Source organism: Echiichthys vipera (genome assembly GCF_963691815.1).
Source record: "Echiichthys vipera genome assembly, chromosome: 6".
NCBI classification, from domain to species: domain Eukaryota; kingdom Metazoa; phylum Chordata; class Actinopteri; order Perciformes; family Trachinidae; genus Echiichthys; species Echiichthys vipera.
In genome coordinates, this window is record NC_139831.1 from 15,125,679 (window position 1) to 15,147,192 (window position 21,514).

Genomic DNA, 21,514 nt, shown 5'->3' on the forward strand with positions numbered 1-21,514 from the left:
TAGAAGTTTACATAAATCCGGCTATGAATAATTCATAAGCAAACCCCTCCATAAAAACCTGATAGGAACACAACCAGAATGTTTAAGTGCTACTGAAGTGGTGGAACACATGTGGCTCAATTTTTAGAGCGGGTCGGCCAATGTCTGCGGTTCGATCCCCGCCCTGCTCGTTGGGCAAGACACTTGCCTCGTGTGAATGTGTACGACTGCTGTATGTTTGAGGAGGTGGTTGAGGAGGGCTGTAGGCTGAGGGAACATGCTTCTGCCCCACTATTGTACTTCACCATGTATGTCTGTGTGAATGAATGGAACCTGGACTCTGTAAAGCGCCTTGAGTACTGAGAAAGGCGCTATATAAATCCAATCCACTGTTATTATTCTTACAAATCTGGCTTTAAAGATATGTATTGTAAAAATGCCTTCATTTGTAAGACAATTTGTCAGTAGGCTAAAGAAACCATAATACATATCACCATGAAAAACATCCCAAGTTGATTGATATTAAGTAAATAATTAATTTGGTAAGGCTGAAACATTATGTTTAAATGAGGCAATATCTAATGATAAACTTTTGAGATATATACAGACGTAAATAGAGAAGGTGTAGTAAAATAAACATCTAAATGTGTATTTTGGATCTTTCTGCTAGTCTGAAAGAAGACATGTAATGGGAGTAAAATAGCCCAAAATCTTCAAATCTTTTTTACAGTGCATGTAATGAAGAAATGTTTGCTTGTAGTCTCAGAGAGGAAAAGCTAGAGGAGAGATAGTGAGCAATGCTGACACATGTTTATAATGCTGGATGAAAGACTGCAGGATAGAATGACCAAATAATGCTCATGTGATTCATTAGGTTTGCTTGTTGCTATCATTTCCCTTTATTGCTCCAGTTATCAAGACATCAGCTCCCATCACAGTCCAGTCCAGTCCTGTAATTCTCAGCATTTATTCTCTGGAGCGACAAAACTCAGCATCACAACACCCAGTGGGAAGAAAACAAAAAAAGTATATTTCATTTCGTCGACTGAAAAATCAAAGATGAAGAAAATCAGTACAGCTGGATTAGTACAGTAGACCTTTTCCTTGGCTAATGTTGGTAGCAGTGACGGACAGCGCGTTATGAGGGTGACAAGTTATAATAACTGTTGGAAATAATTGCTGGACACGGATTCAAGTAAAATCTCTGAGAGCAGATAATCAAGGTGAAGCAAGTGAAGAGCCAGGCTGTTTGGTTAATTTGCCTCAGGTCAGTGCGTATGAAATACTGTACAATATTATTGCTGCTGGTTTCCTTGGTGATGGATGCTGACGAGCACTGCTTTGATGAAACCAGCGTACTGTACCTTTAAAAGAAGCACAGAGAATAACACCAGCCTTAGGGTCATTGGTTTTTAGTTTTCAACTTTTTTCCGTAACGTCTCTTCTTTTAAAACACAGCTTATTTTAAACACCAAAACAACAGCTTTTCATACATTTGTTTAGTCTATTTTTTATCATCATCATCCCCACCATTATCACTCCACACAGTGAGGTGTGTGTGACGATAAAAACGTATACACCCCTCCACTATTATTTGAACAGTCCAACAGTTAGCTGTTTTGTGTCCCCTCTTGCTCTCATTTTCAAGGCAGATATTAGAAAATCATACAGTATGTGTGATTTTGGCAAAAGGACACAGGGAGGTGATCTTCTTCTATGTGTCTACACAGAAGGGATTCACTGCTTCTCCACTGCAGTTGATGTGTTGTCGACTTGAGGCCCGTATCTCCAGAATGAGTCTGTTTGTGAGTCTCTGTGGCGTTGTTCATCTTTGGGCTCTTTTTCATCAAGTCAACATAAAAAAACCTACAGAAAAAAAACAACAGTGCCCTGTTGTGAGCATGCAGGCCCCCATAATGTCATTAGAGCCATTATAATGTGATTTAGACGCTGGGGGATTGGGTGGTGGAAGAGAGCAAGTCTGTTCTCAACAGAAAAAGTCCTGAGTTGCTGTTGGCCAGGTAAACCTCTGTGAACAGTGATAGGGGTCAACACACGTTCAATTCTTTTAAAGGTAAAGGTCTTATTTTTTTTAAATGCTGCTACATTTCAATCATTTGAGACTACGGATCTATATTGATCCCCAAGAGAGAGTATCATGACTCAATGGTGGTTTCACTTCATGTTTTCAATTAAAAGATCATTCTGATTTATTATAACTTGGGTCTTGTTTTAATAGTTTTGGCAATTGTTATTTTTGATTATGATATGATTGCACACACCACAGTATTTGCTTTGTGCATGCACAACTACAATAAGTGAGTTATGCCAATGTTGAATCTGATTGAAGCTGAAAACATTTCAACACAAACATTTTAGGTTAAAGTTGTGGAATATGTTGTACATGTCAGCCTTTTTGGTTTACATCTAGAACATAGCTAGTTTTTCAGTTTTCTTGTTATTATATCTCTAGTGAAACAGGGAAATATTTAGTAAAAGTATTCTTAGGAATCCTGTTTCCCGGGAGTAAACCCTACTACGTAGCATCCACGTTCCCAAATCTCCAGTTACAGTATGATCTCCATCATTGTTGTCTACTGAATGATGTCCAAAAATGTGTGACCCAAGTTGTTATAAAATATAGTTATCTGTTAATTAACTGAAATACATTTAATCTGAGTGGATGGTAGGACACATGGAGGCCTAAGAGGACAAGGGGTGGAAGTAATGAAGGGAGCAGGTGGTGGAAGAGGGCTGAAGTGCATCCATATAATCTCCCAGTGAGCGTGTGGTGTGAGGCGGACATGTGAATTCATGTGCTAAAATGTTGTCAGAGCTCTGTTTCTGAGGGGGCACTCAAAGTTCATGATGACGTTTCAGACTTCAGTTATGGTCCACCTCATCAACAATAGGAGTGTTGTAACTATGGAACAGAGGCTGCATGAAGAGGCCCAGAGTCCCGACCACACACACAAACACAAAGATCCACAGGAAGAGTCGGTCGATCACCATGGCAACGTACTTCCAGTCTTCAATGATCTGCAGAGAGAGGTTAGATTTTAAATATCGCCACTTTCCTGTCCGCAACTTAAGTTACAAGTTAAGTCTTTTTCTGCTTATAATGTCTAATTTCGTATATCTAATCGTTTATTGGCTGAAACAACTTAAAGCTGTTGATAGATTTGGTCTGGGGGCAGGCACTTTTACCATAACTGCTTAGGTATTTACCATTGTAGTGGCTAATTTTTTTCAAGCTCAATAGTGTAACGAAAAGAATGGGACTCTTACTGAATCACTACAAGATATTTGTGTAATTCCTACAATAACAAAGTCCTCAACTGAGCTCTTCATAGGAAGGCAAACACTCAAAACACAATATTTTGCAGAACACATACAATGTAGATTACATTAAATATTCCAGTCCAGGGGCCTGTTTCAAAGATGTATTTTAGACTGGTCTTTAGTGTGAGGCCACTCTTACAGTAATTGTGCTGCTAGATTAGTCTTGACATTTTAGACTATTTTGAGCCTAAAAGGCTAACCACCCTACCCCGAGGCTAACCGTATTTAGACATACTGTATGTTTCAAGTCTGACTAACAGTAATCTAATCATAGCCAAAGTTAAAGTCTATCTGTGTGAAACGGGCCCCAGTTCTAATGTAGAATATTTATTGTAACACAATAATATATCTGCCACTATGAATTGTTTAAATAAAAGATTGTGTAGCTTGAGCATAAAGGCCTAAAGGACAACAGGGGGTGATTTGCAGTAAATACTAATGTCAACATGCTAACATGCTCACAATGACAAAGACGATGTTCACATACTGATGTTTGGAAGGAATAATGTGGTGGCACCAGAGGAAAAGTCAGGGGATCAACAAAGTCAGAATGATAAACGTTTGCCTAAAATTCCATAGATATCCATTCAATATTTGAGATATGACCAATAGACTGCATTACCAGTTGCTATCATATATATCTGTTCATAGCTATCCTGCAAAAAATGTAAAAATCTCAAAAAAGTAAAAACAACAAACAAGGAAGATACAACCTTTGAAGCATGCTGCATGTATTATGACACACATATACATATAGATACACCTACCCCCTCATCATCATCCTCGCTCTTCATCTTCTCCGCAATGTAGCGCACTCCATCCACCGCATCCTCCACGTCAATGTTGCACTTCAGTGTCATCCTCTTCCTGAATTCTGTGTTCTCTGACAAGTCGCTGATCTTCCAGCCATAGCGTTTAGCCGACTCCTCATTCACAAAGAAGGATGTGGAGGAATCTGCCATTCCTGCAGGACTTCCAGTCCCTCCGTCAGCTCCACGCAGTTTCTGGTCAGAGTACGAGCGCTGCTGGTGTTTTTTACGGAACTTCTCACGGATGTTGGAGCTACCGGGTCTCCGCATGAACAGGTAAGAGGGAAGCCGGTACAGGAAGATGCGCTTGACCCAAGGAGGCATTGTGTGCGTACTGGGGGACCGGTGGTGCACATTGAGCACGCAAACACTTGTGACAATGGAAAAGGTAACCAGAACCATTGAAAACATCAGGTACTTTCCAATTAGAGGCACTGCTAAAGACGTGGGTGGCACAATCTTTGATATAAGGAGCAAAAACACAGTCAGGGCCAAGAGGACAGAGATACAGAGAGTCATCTTCTCTCCACAGTCCGATGGGAGGTAGAACACCAGAATTGCCAGTGATGTGATCAAGATACAGGGAATGATCAGGTTAATGGTGTAGAAGAGAGGTTTTCTCTTGATAATAAAGTCATAGGTGATATCCAGGTACTTGATGTCATTAGGGTCTTCGTTCTTGCGTCCAGGCAGTGAAACAATATCCCACTCACCGCTGGGTTTGAAGTCGTCACGTGAGGCGAAATCACTGAGGAGAATGATATCGATTTCAGTGTGGTCATAGGTCCAGGAGCGAAACTTGAGGGTGCAGTTCTGCTGGTCAAAAGGGAAATCACGGACTTCGATTTTGCAGGCTGACTTGTAGATAGCTGGTGGGAGCCAGGTCACCTCGCCATTATTGGAGACTACAGCATTGGAGTAGAAGGAGACTTCATAGGTCCCATCAGCACTGAGAGGATGAAAAGGTATAGGAGGTAAGCAAAAGAAAGGAAAAAGAGAAAGTCAAAGTACTCAAAGAGAAACCAATAACTGGACAGATCATTCATTCAGCTTCAATCCCGGCTGACGGACCCAGTTCAGGTGGTTCGAGTATCTGATAAGGTATCCCCCAGGACACCTCCTTGTAGGTAGGTGAAAGTATTCAAGGTGCAACTAACTGGAAGGGACATGTTGGTACACACCCAGGGCTAGCTCAGTGCTGAGTACAACTGTAATCTATGCTGGAGCAATATCAGCAAGAGAGAAAAAGTTTACTTGAGTAAAACAATTTACTGTGCGGACTGATGGCGTGTCCAGAAAATGATTTCATGACTTTTACTGTGTTTCTGCAGAGGCGGTACATGCAACAGTTGCATGTGTTGAGAGGATGTATGACAATCATCTCAGCAACATGGAAACAACTGCCCACCGCCAACCTCAAATCTGCTGAAACTGACTTTTATTCAAAGGCTGAAGGTGATGCATTATAGATAAGTGGTCTATCAATTATAAAGTAGGTCAGGAATCCAACCATCACACTTGGTCTCTAATGCTTTGGGCCCTGCTGTGAATATGGAGACAAATAAAAAATGCAGAGGCCCTACCTGCTTACTGCAACCTCTGGTCCCTCACACTTGGCCAGGGACCTCGACCTGAAGTTGTAAAGTACTGCTGATCATCTCCCATCATTGTGCCTCTTAAGCCATTATGCTCTTTATGTGATCTTTAGCGGACCAGCAATCTGTGCTCATAAAAACTTTAATGCCTACTACTCCTGTATAAACTGTGGGGTAACACTGCTGACCCAAACACAAAAACTACACACCCACACAGCCGTGAGCATGTCAAACCATCTCAATATTAGGTTCATTATTTACCTCGTATACAGTACTTGAGAAAACCAGGTCTATTTAGTAAATGTTCTGGAGCTTTTGATCACACAGTATCACACAGTCCTCCTCAACACTTGACTCAGGCTTTTGTACTAGATGTTTTTATGTTTTATGTATTTGTTATGCAGCTGACAACTAAGAACCAAGGTGAATACTAAATAGTAAATCTTACACAGTCAAATAATTTCAAGTTATCGTACACAATTTGTGAGAAAGAAAGTTAGAAAATGATTCACCATTTTAACTGTCTGATTGGACACGTACCACAACTATAAACAAAAATTAATGCAAAGCTAAAAATAAAAAATAAAAATGTTTTAATGTGATTTGAGACAACAGAGAAGGACTCCTATATCAACTAGATTTTTGTGATAAAAGTTAACCATTAATGTTATATGAGAAACTAGCAGATGGAAAAAAGACCCAGGTGTTGACAGATATGTGTGACAGATGAAGTGAGGCCTGAAAGCCTGCGTGTCTGCCAGCCAACACTCCAGTGGATAGCGGTAGTGGGGCTAATTTCTCCTTGAATGAACATATTACAGCATCAACGTCCTCAAGTATTGATTTTCCCTTGCAGCTATTACATACAGCTGTAAGATAATTTTTAGATGTGCACACAAAGTGAAAACCTTCTCACATCAATGTTTTGTGCATCCCTGCTCGATGAAACACAATAATGTGGGAATGTTATCCTACAGTTCAGAGTAGTTTGAATGTGTGGTAGGAGCATTAGTGCACTGGTTTATGTTGACACTTTGATTGTAAAGACTATGATTTCATTGTATTGATCCATATTTTTATTGCTCAAATGCAGCTGAACCATGTTGGAATTTATGGTTGCTACAAGGTATAGAAGAGTTTCTGTTGATAATACATGTTTTTTCTGGAATATCAGTGAGATCACTTGATGTGGGCATCAGTTGTCAAAGGTGTGACCAAACGCACCTGCAGATTTTATCACTTCAACATCTCTACACAGCCTAGATAATGCTCCCATGAAATATATATATTACCACCAGGGTAAGGTGATGATGAACGTGCTACTCTTTTTCATACAAAATGAATACAGTCACCTTTTAAATGCTCAGGGTATGAAACCTGACAGAGCACCTATGGCAAGCAATTTTAACATTTAATTGATCTCTATCTGTAATTACATTTTAGATATCCATAAAACAATTTCTCCTAGTCAAAAATGAATTCTTGCTAGTCATAATAATGATTAAATTAATCCACAATGACATTCTTCCTAGTACGAATGACGTCAATTTCATGTGAATTGGTATGGAAGTAATTCTGTTTCATTGGATTTTGAAATTAAAAAGCCATTCAATTTCTAGCTCTCAATATTTATGCATTGAAATTGTGTATCGGAATGTTTTGACTCTGAATTTAACTCTTCATTTTTCAGTGTTCAAACGAACGATAATTCAACGATAAAGAATTCAAGGTTCAAAATGTCAGTATACCAAATTGATGCAACTCAATGTTAAAAATTCAACATGCCAAATTCAGGTATCAGCTTCCTGGTAACAGTTTGTATTGAGTTGGTCTAAAACAACTGGTTACCTTGATCTCATCTTAAAAAATAACGAGGGGGTTTATCAAGGGGGTTTTCCAAAAGCTACGGATATATTGACCACTGAAATACAGCTCCCTAATGTGTAGAGTCGTAGAAAGCTGTAATGCAGTGTGCACTTATACAATCGTATCTGCCACAGTAGATATTAGATGCAGCTTGAAAATCATCAGTAAAGTGTTTGTGAATCTGACGAGAGGCTGAACACAACAGCTGCTGTTAGACAAACACACCAGAACATTGTTACAGCTCTCCTTGCTCGATCACATACACCTGGGGCCGTATTCACAAAACATTTTATTCCTAAGGAGCACTAAAAGTTCTTAGTTAACAGTAATTTCTTAAAACCTTTTCACAAAGCGTCTGAGACCAACTTTTACTAAGAAGTGGGAGGGACTCCTGAGCTAAGACTAGAGGGCGGGGTTGACCTTGTTGCTATAAATGACATCATATTCATACCTTCTATACCCACAGTGCTGAGAGGGAATGAGTCCCTAAGAGTGAATTTATGATAGAAACACTTCAACAGGGAAGTTTATGAACTGTTGCATGATGTGGGGTCCGGATAGGGCATTTATCACCTGGTGCAAAATCCTACTAACTGACAGCTGAGAGAAGCCAAGATCATCTGCGTTGCAAAGCTGCACTTTTGTAGAGTTGTAACAACTTTATTCTCCGGGGACATTTGGTATTTTTCATTTGTTGGTGATGTGGTGGCATCCCTGACCAACGCTACCACGTTCATAATGCCATCTCCATTAAGGCGATACCTCTTTAAAAGCTCACTATCATTTAATCTCCCCGAAATGTTGAATGCAACAGCCATGTTAGGTCCTTCCTGATTTACTCTTAGTCCTCGAGAGGACTCCTACGTTTTTATAGATTTAGGAGCTACTATTAGCGCTAAAATGCTTTGTGAATTACAGTTATCTTAAAAAGCTAGGAGTCCTAAAATTAGGAGTGAAACGCCCCTTTTTAAGAGTTACTTACTAAAACAGCAAGTTAGGACCTACTCTTAGCCTTAAGATGTTTTGTGAATACGGCCCCTGATCTAGTATCTAGAAACGATTGCACTTCCCTGGTTCCCAGCATGTGAACACTGAATTTTATACATTGAATTTTGCAGCTGAATTTGGCATTTTGAATTTTTAACCTTGAATTTTTTAACTTTGAATTCATTGACACTGGAAAAAAAGAGTTAAATTTAGGCAAAACATTCAGATACCTTTTTAATTTAAAAATGCGATGACACAGATTCATGCCCATAAATTGGGCTTTCAATTATAGATATCCACACATACACAGGTCCGGACCCAGGGGAATCTCAAAGTTATCCCAGAGGGATAACCACAAAATCGCAACAGCGGTAGAATAGAAAGGGGAGAAAAAACAACCAAACTGTATAGAGCCACTACAGGCTTCCTTAATGAAATAAATTACTAAGATGATAAACTAAACCACCGCTGCCAAGCAGCTGACTCAAAACCAGAATTGTCCAGTAGACCAAGAAAACACAAAACAAAAGGCAAAGGCTTCCCAGGAGCCCTTTGATAATCCAAGAGTCTGGAGTCACAACAAACTCTCCAGCACCTAGTTATACACTAGGAAACAGGCAATTGACATCAAATACACAAAGTTCTGGCTTGGTGTTAATAGATACACCAACAACTTGAAAAGCAACAGGGAGAACCTCTCACTACCTCTGAAGGTGAGATAATGAATCAGCACAGAGCACTGGAGACTCAGGGTATATGAAAACTCGCCACACACACCTGACAGTAGTGGCAGTGAGTTGATTCTCTCACCACTCTCACAGAGCCAAAATTCAGTTCCCTCACACTGAAATGTTCTTTTTTGACCAGGAATAATTGAATTACAGATATCTCCAATACATATCCAGTCTAGATATTAAATGTTAAAACCCCTTGCCATAGAGCACCTGTCTTATGCGTGTTCTTTTGTCCTGCACTTAGTATGTGTAGTATGTGCGTGTTTTAATGATTTTCTTTCATAACTTCACTACGTCCCTGTCTCTTTTTCTCTGTAAAATCTCATCACCATGAGACTGACTGCAGACAGTCGAGATGTTAATAACAAAACATTTTAGTTGCATTCATTTTCCTAAAAGAGGTGAAAAGTGGGTTAAGAGATAAGAGGATAGAAGAAATAATCAGAAAACATTTTAGAAAAATTGGGCTTTTGAATAAAGTTGCGTGTGGGTTGTTTTAGTTCCTTTTTTAATCACTTAGTTTTACACACAACACACACACACACATACACACACACACACACACACACACACACACACAAATCAAACATACTTGTTGTAAAGGACGATGTCCGGCAGCCAGATGTGTTGTGACGGGAGCCGGATTTTCTTGATTCCCTCATACTCTGCAGGGTCCCACATTAATCTGTAGTCGTCCCATACCTGATGAAGAAGGGTACAGATAGGGAAATAAATAAACACAGCAATATAGAGACATGAGTCAAAAATCACATGTATTAAATCACACACACGCTTACAAAATAAAATACATGCAACCAGAAACATACATTAACAACGTATTTGTATGTATTTGTACCTGGCAAAAAAATGCATTTTAAACAGTTAAACACAAACACAGAACACAAACACACACAGAAAGGAGAACAAGAGGATGAGTGGGGACACAAACCTGCCTGAGCCAGCAGTTGGTGGTCATGATCTGCTCCCTCTCATTCTGAAACACAGACAGGAAGAGGGTTTGTGGATGGCTAAACTCATCCTAATAGAAAATATCTCCAGCCATATGCGTTCTTGAATTAAATAAAATTAAAAAAGATATGCTTCTTTAATAACAGCATATGATGTGGATGTGTTTTCTCACCACGTTTATCAGCTGGGCTAGAGACACCTGGATGTAAATGGTGACTTGCTGGCTGTTGTTGACAGCTGGTCTGATCAACTTATTGTAGCGATCTTGTGACAACAGGTGACTCACCAGCCGCTCCTCCACCTCCGCACACAAGGCAGCTGCACACACACACACACACACACACACAAAAGGAAAAAACAGAGTTGTATTATGTTCTTTGTTGGTCCAGCACAGGAGTGGCCAACCATGTACTGAGAACAACAGTCGCAATAAAGTTGCAATAAAAACATGCATACTGTTGGTTCTCCATTGTTTGGCAACACACTTAGTTACATTTGCCACATTCATGTTTTATAGTATGTCTCGGGGATTCACACCACTACCACAGCTCAACAAATACCATCCCAGGTGTAATGGATCCTTTGGTAAGTATAGCTAAGCTAGTTTTGACTGTACTGGGGGTGAACTTTTATACAACTAACTCATTTGAATGATATCAAGGAATAAAGCTCCTTACTGTGGATAAGTTATTTTGGTATGAAAACCAGTATTGTAAATACATGTCTAGCATTTCAAACAAACCAACATGCTTGAAAATTGTTTGAAAATTCTGCTACAAATTATGATTATGATGAAGAGTGGATAGGCCTCCTGCCTTGATAGACATGCATTTACTGCTCCAATGGACAGCTGCAGCCACTGCAGTATACGTATATATAGGCCTATCTATGAATTTATAGGTAGGATATCACTATGCTGGGGCAACACGGTGGTGTTGGTGGTTAGCACTATCCCTCACAGCGAGAGGGTTGCTCGAATCAGGGCTGGGGCCCTTCTGTTAGGAGTTTGCATGTTCTCCCCGAGTCTGCGTGGGTTCTCTCCAGGTTCTCCAGCTTCCTCCCACAGTCCAAAGACATGCACGTGTTAGGTTATTTGATGACTCTAAATTGCCCATAGGTGTGAATGTTAGTGTGAGTGGTTGTTTGTCTCTATGTGCCCTGCGATAGACTGGCTAGACCAGGGTGTACCCCGCCTCACGCACGATGTCAGCTGGGATCAGCTCCCCCAAGACCCCGACAGCGACAAGCGGTTGAAGATGGATGGATGGATATCACTATGCTAACTGTGATAAATGCTACACGCTATAATCAGAGATAACATGGCATTATTCATACCACATGACCACACAGGCCAGATGCTGTGCTGGCCTCTTCCTTTGCTAGTCTCTGTTCTGCTAGGGATGCAAATAAATCACCATAAATCTGGAAAATGTGTGTGTTATTTCTTGTTATTCAGATATATACAAATCTGAATTAGTGCATTTTAACCAAAGCAAAGGAATTATTATTTTCTGAGCACAAAACAACAGTAGATCCCATATCTCTTCAGTACACTGTCTAAGCTATTCAAATTTATTGTTTTCCATAAGGATGAAATATCCTCTGGTTGTTATTCAATCTAATGCTGTCGGACATCTTGCCAAAAATGTCAACTGCAGCCCTGAACAACTGCCTTGAATGACTCCAATAATTTCATAATCTCAGTGGAGTGAGTGTTGAGATGATGCACTGTTAGCAGGATAGGATAAGATGGTGTGTATGTGTGTGATTGTGTGTGTGTGTAGGTAGGTAGGGGCTGACTGAACCCGTGTGTGTGTCCATGCATGGACACATACGTTGTTTATGTATGCTTCTGGTTGCATGCATTTTATTTTATAAGCGTGTGTGATTTAATACATGTGATTTTTGACTCATGTCTCTATATTGCTGTGTGTATTTATTTCCCTATCTGTACCCTTCTTCATCAGGTATGGGACGACTACAGATGTGTGGGACCCTGCAGAGTATGAGGGAATCAAGAAAATACGGCTCCCATTACAACACATCTGGCTGCCGGACATCTGCCTTTTAAACAAGCATGTTTGATTTGTGTGTGTGTGTATGTGTGTGTGTGTGTGTGTGTGTGTGTGTGTGTGTGTGTGTGTGTGTGTGTGTGTGTGTGTGTGTGTGTGTGTGTGTGTGTGTGTGTGTGTGTGTGTGTGTGTGTGTGTCAGTTTTAAACATGTGAATTCAAACTAAAACTTCTTAGTTAGGTTAAGGAAGAATCTGGGTTTGGGTTAAAATAAGTATAGTTGTTATTACATTAAGTTACATACGTAAATTAAGATCAACAGAAAAGGCAACATTGTTTACTGTGGGACACTACGTCACAATATAAGAAAGGCTCTGATAACACACCGAATTACTTAAGAAATCAACTTGCCCAATAGAATGGCTCCTATCTGAAAGAGGTGTGGTGAGTTAAAGTGAACAGGTTAAAGTGTCGGATGTTAACATAAATTGCACATCAACATGGTGGGCACCTTACAAATGGATGAGGTCTTAAGAACAGTAAATAAACAAATGAAATTTAGGTGGAGTTTGGCAGCTTTTTCATTCGTCTTTAAGACCTACTAAGTCTTGTTTTCAGCATAAATAAAAGTCCTTAAAGAAATAAAAGAAGAAAGAAGAAGCAACACAAGCTCTCTGATCATTGTCGACTCTTGCTTATTGGTATAGCTGAACAGGATCATAACGAGAAAACCCACAATAACAGAAGCACACACAAACACACACAACTGCCCAGAGCAGTAGTTGGTGAAGCGATGTTTAAATGTCGTGCTGCGAGGTCTCACCAATTAGGTCCGCAGATGTAATGAGTGTGTAATGAGAGTAATGTGAATATGTGCCTGCATGTGTGTGTGTGTGTGAGACAGAGAACACAGACATGATGTAATCGTGTATTTATTGACAGTCCTACACACATAAATATACATACTGTACAAGAATACTCTATACCTACCAGGCATTTCATAGTATATATTGCATGTTAACAATGCAGGCAATCTGCAGTGTTTATGACAATATTGAGTGAGTCACATTTGAACACACATGCACACACACACACAGAGAGAGAGAGAGAGAGAGAGAGAGAGAGAGAGAGAGAGAGAGAGAGAGAGAGAGAGAGAGAGAGAGAGAGAGAGAGAGAGAGAGAGAGAGAGAGAGAGAGAGCGAGAGAGAGAGAGAGAGAGAGCTACTGCAGGGCTGATTTCCCCCATTTAATCAACAAAGAACAATATCTGACCGGGTCACAGAGCTTCAGTGATAGTGGGTGATTTGAAACACGGATCTTGCCAGACTTTCATACATTTTAAACTAGTGGAAAAAAATCTGGAACTCCTTGTTTTGGCCTGTTTATTTTTTTAAAAGCTCCTCTCTTCAACAAAAATGTTCCATCAGAACTGACTGGGACACAGTTTTCCGCCTTTTTATGTCTCCATATAAGTATGTGCGCTGTCCCTCTGTTGAAAATAGAAATACGAGCCTGGTTTTCTCCCGTGCTCCTGTACAAGCCAATAGGCACTCTCTGTCACACCTACTTTCATTGAGAAGCTTTTTCCCTTGTGTTTTGTCTTGTACCTGTTCTTTCTGTTTCTGTTTTCAAGCTTTGAGCTCTGGTTTTCCTGCTTACAGGACAATATAAACTGGATGGTGACAAGAAAGAAAAAAGAGAGAGGAGGATTACATAAGAGGTCAAGAGTTTGACCTATATCTCAGCCAAGAGCACCATCTTTAAAAAGCACTTAAAGCATGATAATTAAGAGTAATCTTAATCTCATGACTAGTTAATTTGGGAACATGAACAAAACACAGAAGAACCTAAAGAGTAACTCATCTCCATAAGTGTGGAGGTTTTTGTCTGGACCTTTACATTCAGCTGAGCACTGTAGTAATTTAATTTCTCTCAAGGCAAATATTTAACAGTAACATACGGTAGTCAAGTCAGTTTTGTCCATATAGCCCAATATCACAAACTTGCCTCAAGGGGCTGTGCATTCTGCACAGCATACGACACCTTCTGTCCTTAGACCCTTGATATTGATAAGGAAAAACTCCCGAAGGAAGTCGTTAACATGAGAAAAATGGATGAAACCTCACAAAGGGCAACAAAGGAGGGATCCCTCTTCCCTGGTTGACAGACAATAGATGGTAGATAAAATAAGAAACTGAAGCTTCAACTTTCTCCAGTCGTCATACAACTCAGTAATTTAAACAGGACATTTTTGCTTTTATGTTTTCATGACATTTTTGTTTGTGTTGAAGGATAAAAGTCGGTCCTCTATGCAAACGTCTGTCCGAACATCAGTGAAGACAGCGAAAATCTGACTTTGTCTGGCCAAGGCAAATTCACCTTGAACCAACCAAAAAACTGACAAAACCAGTATTTAATTTGGCATGACATCTGATTTTAAGACATCTGCCAGTGGAGAGCTGCATAACTTTGTCAATGGTTTCCATATTATAGCTGCATTTTATAGTCTAAGCTGTAGAGTTTGACACTTAACTAGTCTGGCATATGAAAGCTATATGACGGCTGTAAGGCCAGGTTTAAATTTCAGCTACACAAGGAAACAACATTTTCAGTAGAAGATATTGTGTTAAAGTCAACCATGCATATTAAAAAAGCTGTGCAAACACTTCTGAACTGACATCAGAAACATACATGTGTCCAAATATCTCGAATTTGCACAGTTGGCAGCTCTGGTCAACTATAAATTGTACTTTGTACTACATTGGTTTTCAACAATTCTGCCAGCTGTCATATCAATATTTATCCAAGATAAAAAATATTTGAGACAAGTCAGGTTCAAACTGAAAAGAAGAGACACTGAGCTTTAAAGGCAGGTGCAGGAAAGAGACAGATATTCCACACTTAGTCAGCCAAGATTGACCTCCAGTAGGCATCTATCTGAAGAGGAGACAGGAAATGAGTCCGGCATCTGAGCAACTATGACATGACACAAAACCTCTAGGGTAAAAGTCTTTAGAGTGCTCTGAAACCCAGAGCGCTCTCTGTCAGGATTAGACAGAAAAAAGAGGCAGAGACACATGGGAGGAGAGAAGATACACACAATAAACAAGAAGTGTGGGAGAAAATTCCCAGATTAATACATAATCATCTGATAAAATTAAATAGGATCAGGCCTTATTATAGTGATGATTCATGGGAAATTACCGTGATTAATACGTTTGCCTAATGGGATCATAGCCTGTCAACAATTCATAGTTGATGCGCAAACTGCAGGTTTGTCGTATTCATTTAAAACTAACTGGTGTGATTGTTGGTTGCCTGGGAGTTGAGACCACACACTCTATAAATCCTGTTAGTCCAGCAAAGCTCAGTGTTTCAGACTTATTTGTCATTGTGCTTTAGTTAATTGGATTTAAGCCACAAATAAAAAGTAAGCGCAGCTAAACCACCAAGCAGTGACAACCAGACAGATGGCCACAACATGAACACAGATGTCAGGAGCCTGTTTAATATGAACTACAATCATTTTCTAGGTTGCTAAAATGAAACAAAAATAAATGATGGAAAAATATACTCCCATTAAGCTTCAATTAAAGGGACACATTGCACAAGTTCATTTTACTCATCATGAGGACTTTAAGACTATTAAGACTTTGATAACATTTGTATAATCTTTTCTGTGTCTAAAGAAATACCCCTGATGACATCGATGTCTTGCAGAAAGCTTGCATTATCATTGGGCTAACTGAGTTTACATTGACGTTTACGAGCAGCAAGACTTCAAAAACAAGTATCACCCCGGATGTATGATCCAGTGTTTCTGACCTATTGGATCTAAAACTTAGGATTTCTCGGCCACTGCTGCATCGATTTTTTTTTGGTTGTTATCTTCTCACTTCATGAAAATGCAATACTAAATAGTAGTAGCCCTTTAATATCAGCACATGGCCCATACTGTTAGTTGGTTGTTTGGATTAAACAAGCAGGCTCTGGGTTTCAGAGCACTCTAAAGTCTCTACCTAGTCTGTAAAGTGTCCTGAGATAACTTTTGTTATGATTTGGCACTATAAATAAAATTTAATTGAATTGAATTGGATTTTCTTTTAGAAAATCTAAGGCACATAAATTGTTTAAAGGTCTCATATTTTAAAAAGTGAGATTTTCTTTTTTGATTAGAAAGCAGGTTGATAAAAGTATCAAAAGGCTCAATCCACAGAGAAATGCACACAGCCAGTTTCCAGAAACTGTGCTTTCAAACGAACAGCCAGGACTTCCGTACTGTTGTGATGTCACAACTATACTATATTTAGGAAGTGTTGCTACAGTGCTATTATGCCAAAAACACACCAAACAGTGGCAAAGTTGCAATTCACCACAGTCACAGCTGTCTGCAGCAAAACTAAAAGTTGGAGAGGTTAACTTTTAGCAGCAAAGTACGGTCAGATAATACCAATCAGCCAATCAGTAACAGAGTCCTGTGACACCTTTGACATACTGACCTATGTTTACAAATAATTTCTTTCCGCTTGAAACACATGAACACGTCTCCTAGCCCAGCAAAATATAACTTGGTGTGTTTTCGGCGTTACAGTCATTCCCCAACTGTAATGATGGTGCAGAGATGCTGAGAGCACAGATGCGGAAGACCCCTAAACGCTGACCAATCAGAGCAGACTGGGCTTAATATGTGTTTTTTAAACAAGTGTGTAAACATGTTCTAGTAGACACGCAAAATACGAGTATGACTTGGAAAAGTTCCATAAATATGGGTTCCTTTAAAACCCTAACTTATTGAATTCGTATCTAGACCACCATGGCCTGCAGTGTGGAATTCCCTGTAGTGGCTTCTGCCTTTTGTTTTTCCCCGGGCTGCTCTTTGATTTCTGCCAGAGAGAAATAGGAGATGTCCTATAGTAAAGTTGGTGGTATAAAGATAAACCTAGCACAAAAAACTACTAACCTGTGAAAGACAAATGTGGGAAGGACTGAGGAAGAAGCGCAGTATGGGCTGTATAGGGATGACAGTAAATGTTAAAATGGTACGAGGCTAAAATGAGATGCGTATGCGGTAAGTAGAGGCCGAGCATTAGGGAGTCTACCAGCAGGTTCCATCACACATGTATGCACACACATACACACACTCCTGTCCGCCTCGCCGCACTTTCTACACCTCAATAATTCATCGTTGCTAAAAAAAATAAAAAATGGCATCGTCTCTCAAGCAGAGACTCGACCACAATCAAAGAGTAGTCTCTGAGTCTTTCTAAAGAATACCAAATAAACACAGAGTCTCCATTACAACATACAGAAGGTGTAAATCAAAACGGAACAAATGTTCATCTGAATGCTTTGTCGCTGCTGTGTTTGGGTGATGCAGATGGAAGCAGGGGCCGTGACATCGATCCAGTGTAGAAAGAGAAAGCATCCAAATTCTGCATCTTTTCTTTTTTCTCTTTTAGTGAAGTGAATTATTCAAGGCTTTGCCATCTGCACTGGCCTGTCTGAGGCCACAACAATTTAGGATTCAGCTGTCTTTGGCTTTTCCTTAGTGCGCTGCCCGTATCAGTCGTGTTATAAAAGACACCCACCCACGTGCAGCTCATATGCATCCGTGGCCACGTGGTCAAGTTTCAGCCAAGACATTTCACACTGCGCACAGTGTATCTACTGCCTGAAAGATTTTTGTGTTTTATAGTATCTCATGGGATTTCTGTTGGTTGTTTACCCTCAAACTTATCATCATCACGGACAGTCTGTCCTCCATCTGTGAGGATAAAACTATTCTTTCACTACAATGATTTTCTTTATCTGTCACAACCTCTCCCTCATGTCTTTCTGTCCTGCTCTGCTCTTTTCCTCTCAGCAGTGACAGGAGGAGCTGAGAGGCAGTTGCAGCCAAAGTGTCTTTCTGTCCTCAGCTCCCTCTGTGTCACTCTCACATGTAACCACAGCTCAAGTTTTTTCAAAATACATCTGATGCAGCTCTCTGTCTGGAAAACCTTATAGACCTTATATCTCTCTTCGGCTGCCTCCTTTTTCTCATTCAAAGAGCAGCATCCAAACATGTGTGCCAATGCAATGACTAATAGTTTACTATGAAGTAGTAACTCATTGATGCCCTGTCCTTTTGACACAACATACATCTGCAGTTATAAGAAAGTCGTTTTTTAGACTGGTGAGAAAACAACAGCCTTGGAATAACCCAGAGACAAAACTTGAGAGTTGCATATTTCTGCCCATCGACATGGAAAGCTTCACCCGAGGGCTACAGAGAAGCAGAGTCAGGGTTGTCACACACATAGCGTGTGATTCCCCCTCTTGCACTCTGCAAGCTTTTAATGAGCAAAACTTTTAATCAGGTATAGCTGTAGGTTAAGCTGTACGTCGGCACATTTACTACAGCGTACATCTGATACCAAGAGAGGCATGCGTGATGAACTCAATATGTCATAACAGAAAATAAAGACAGAAAAGTGGCACACAGGAAGTAGCAGAGACAGAGAGTGACACGACACAGAATGAGACCAAAAGCAAAAAGTGGCTGCCTGGATTTAGTCCTTTTTACTGGAGCAGCCAGGGTGAAGTTTGATGAGAGTGACAGAGCCACAGTCATGCAATGCCTCAGCTGCAGACAGAGCACAGACGATGGTGAGGGGGTCATAGAAAAGAGACAATGTTAGACCAAAAAAAACATGAATAAAGAGGTCAAGAAAAGGGGAGGCGGGGAAGGAAGGAGGGAGTGGGAACGATGAGGAGGAGACTTACTGAAAGGCATAAATGCACATATTGCAAAAGGTCCATACTTGATTATTTGATCTTGAGAGCTTTATAAATAGTTTCATAGTATTGTAGGTGCAAAATTTAGATGCAAATGTTAAGTTCTATTATTCTGAGAAAGGGAATGAAAAAAGGAGAGCTGAAGAGGTCATAAGGAGCAGGCAAATGAGAGAGAAAGAGAGATGAGTGAAAACTGACCATCTACTTAATGTCCTCCGAATTAATTTCATGTGTGTACCGTTTCAGTGACATACTGTTTAAATATGGAGTTGTTTTTCTGTACAGTAATTAACTACTTTGTCATACACAAAACACAAACAAAGTTGTGAGTGAACTGACTGGGTCATTTTGGCATCTACCGTATGAAGTCATATTCCATTATATTTCTATTATCTGCGCACAGCATGCATTTGAGAGCTGCAAAGATGAATTGATCAGTTGTCAATTTTTGAATGAATCGCCAACTGTTTTTGATAATCGATTTTTCGCTTTGAGCAAATTCCTCTGATCCCAGTTTCTTATATGTGAAGATCTTCTGGTTTCTTTATTCCTCTGTGACAGTAAACTGAATAGCTTTGAGTTGTAAACATAACAAAACTTCGAGAAGGTCATCTTGGGCATTGGGAAACACTGATTGACATTTTCTGACATTTTATAGACCAAACAACTAATCGATTTCTCGAGAAAATTATTTGACAATGAAATAATTATTAGTTGAAGACCTTAATGCCTTTATTACACTGAAAACAAGTCCACCAAGCCCATTTAATGAATTTGAGGAGGTATAGACTCAATGGGTACTGTGTGCAGCACATCATGCGCTGACACGTTGAGATGATTGAGTTTCAGCACCATGGACAGCTTCTAAATGGGATTCCCCTTCAGTGCCAGAGTCAGGACCACAGACAGCTCCTCCTATGGCGCTTCAAGTGATGGAAAACAAAAGACTTCTACTGTATCTCATCTGACAGAGGTGCATTACGTTAAGGTTCATGCATTTAGACCCCTGTTATCATCAGAGGGGCTTGGCACACACTGCAGGGTACAGCAGGGCCACGGAATACATTCAAAGATTGCTCAACACACAACAGGGAAGGGAAATGTATATAAAAGCAATGCAACATTTCTCTCAACACCACAGCTAGGCGGATATAAAGCAATTCCATTATGACTCCGGTTTGTTTTGTAAAAAAAAAAAAAAAAGTTAGTTAGGCTAATTGAGGCATGTTATAAAATCACGTGCTAAAACTGTATGACGCACAGAAAAGCAACTATTTTTTTACACCCCACCAGGCTGCGCCCCGGTGTCACGTGCTGTCTGTAAGGTTAAATGCGGCTTAAACATCTTCACAAAATGTATAAACTCACAGTTAGCCTACATGAGCGGATGTGTGGTGTAAATTCACAACACTTCCCAGACCTGTCATACAAATATGCATGCACAGAACCCAGAGAGAGAGAAAGAGAGAGAGAGAGAGAGAGTGTCAGGCTATTTTACAAACAGCCCGAGACCGTGTGATTAAAGCCCCATACACAAAGTAGAAGTCCCGTCCCGTTCTGGCAGGATTTGAAAAAGGGATTACTCACTTGCCACGGTGAGAACCAGAAGAGCCAGCGCTGCTTTCACCGGGGCTACCATCGCTTCCTCCCCTCCAGTGCGACAGACACACGAAAAACTTATAAAAGGAGAGTGTTTGTCGCGTGGGGGTTTCCTTCTTTTCTGCCTCCCCCCGATGTGAAGTGAATTAAAGAGTGAAAGAAAAGAGGGGGGAAAGTCAGGCTGGATTATAGCGGTTTCATTGCAAGGGATTCCGCTAATGACGTCCAGCAGCTGTGGCTCGGAGGCACGGAGAGCAGCACTGACTGCTGTCTGAACCCAGGGAGGAGGAGGCTGGATGCTTTCTGCCAGAGCGCACCGACTCCACCGCTGGTCCTGGAGCTGTGATTGCGCGCAGCGGAAACCGGCTGAAGAGAACAAAGTCCCCCCTTAATTCTTCTCGAGCGGGGCAAAAAAGACGTTTTCCTCGGTAATGTGGTCAAGGGCTAGTGGGGATACGCCAATCCCGTTATCGCCGAAGCGACTGTTCTTCAGATAAAAGATTTAAGCGCCACGGTCTCGCATCGCCCTTCCCGCCCTGCGCGCTCCCCCGTCGGGCGTCAGTTTCACTCTCCGCCGTCTTGATGGACACAATGTGACATGACAACAAACAGGAAGCGATAACAGTCAGAAATCCCCTTAGGGAAAACATGTTACACAGCAGCCATTGAAACCAACCTTATCTTCTCCAATCCGAAGGGAAATCCCTCGGTTGAAAATGAACTTTAAGTTTATTAAAAAAACACTTTTAAGAAGCTCAGAAGGGGGCAGTTTTGTTAAGCTGTGGCTAAAAATAACAACATAAGAAAGCTGTATCTCTTTGAACTCTGCACTCTGTTAACTGATTA

At 40.4% G+C, this 21,514-nt stretch overlaps 1 protein-coding gene across 1 annotated transcript; it reads right to left on the reverse strand.

The window, feature by feature from the left end:
• Positions 1-2,862: 2,862 nt before the first annotated feature.
• chrnb5b (cholinergic receptor, nicotinic, beta 5b) lies at positions 2,863-20,708 on the reverse strand (the record flags this gene model as incomplete). The annotated part of the gene is made up of 6 exons (XM_083914951.1): positions 2,863-3,018; positions 4,089-5,079; positions 9,905-10,014; positions 10,262-10,306; positions 10,454-10,599; positions 20,657-20,708. The coding sequence occupies 6 exons, from the start codon at positions 20,706-20,708 to the stop codon at positions 2,863-2,865; spliced, it is 1,500 nt and encodes a 499-aa protein (XP_083771077.1).
• Between the last annotated feature and the right edge of the window lie 806 nt (positions 20,709-21,514).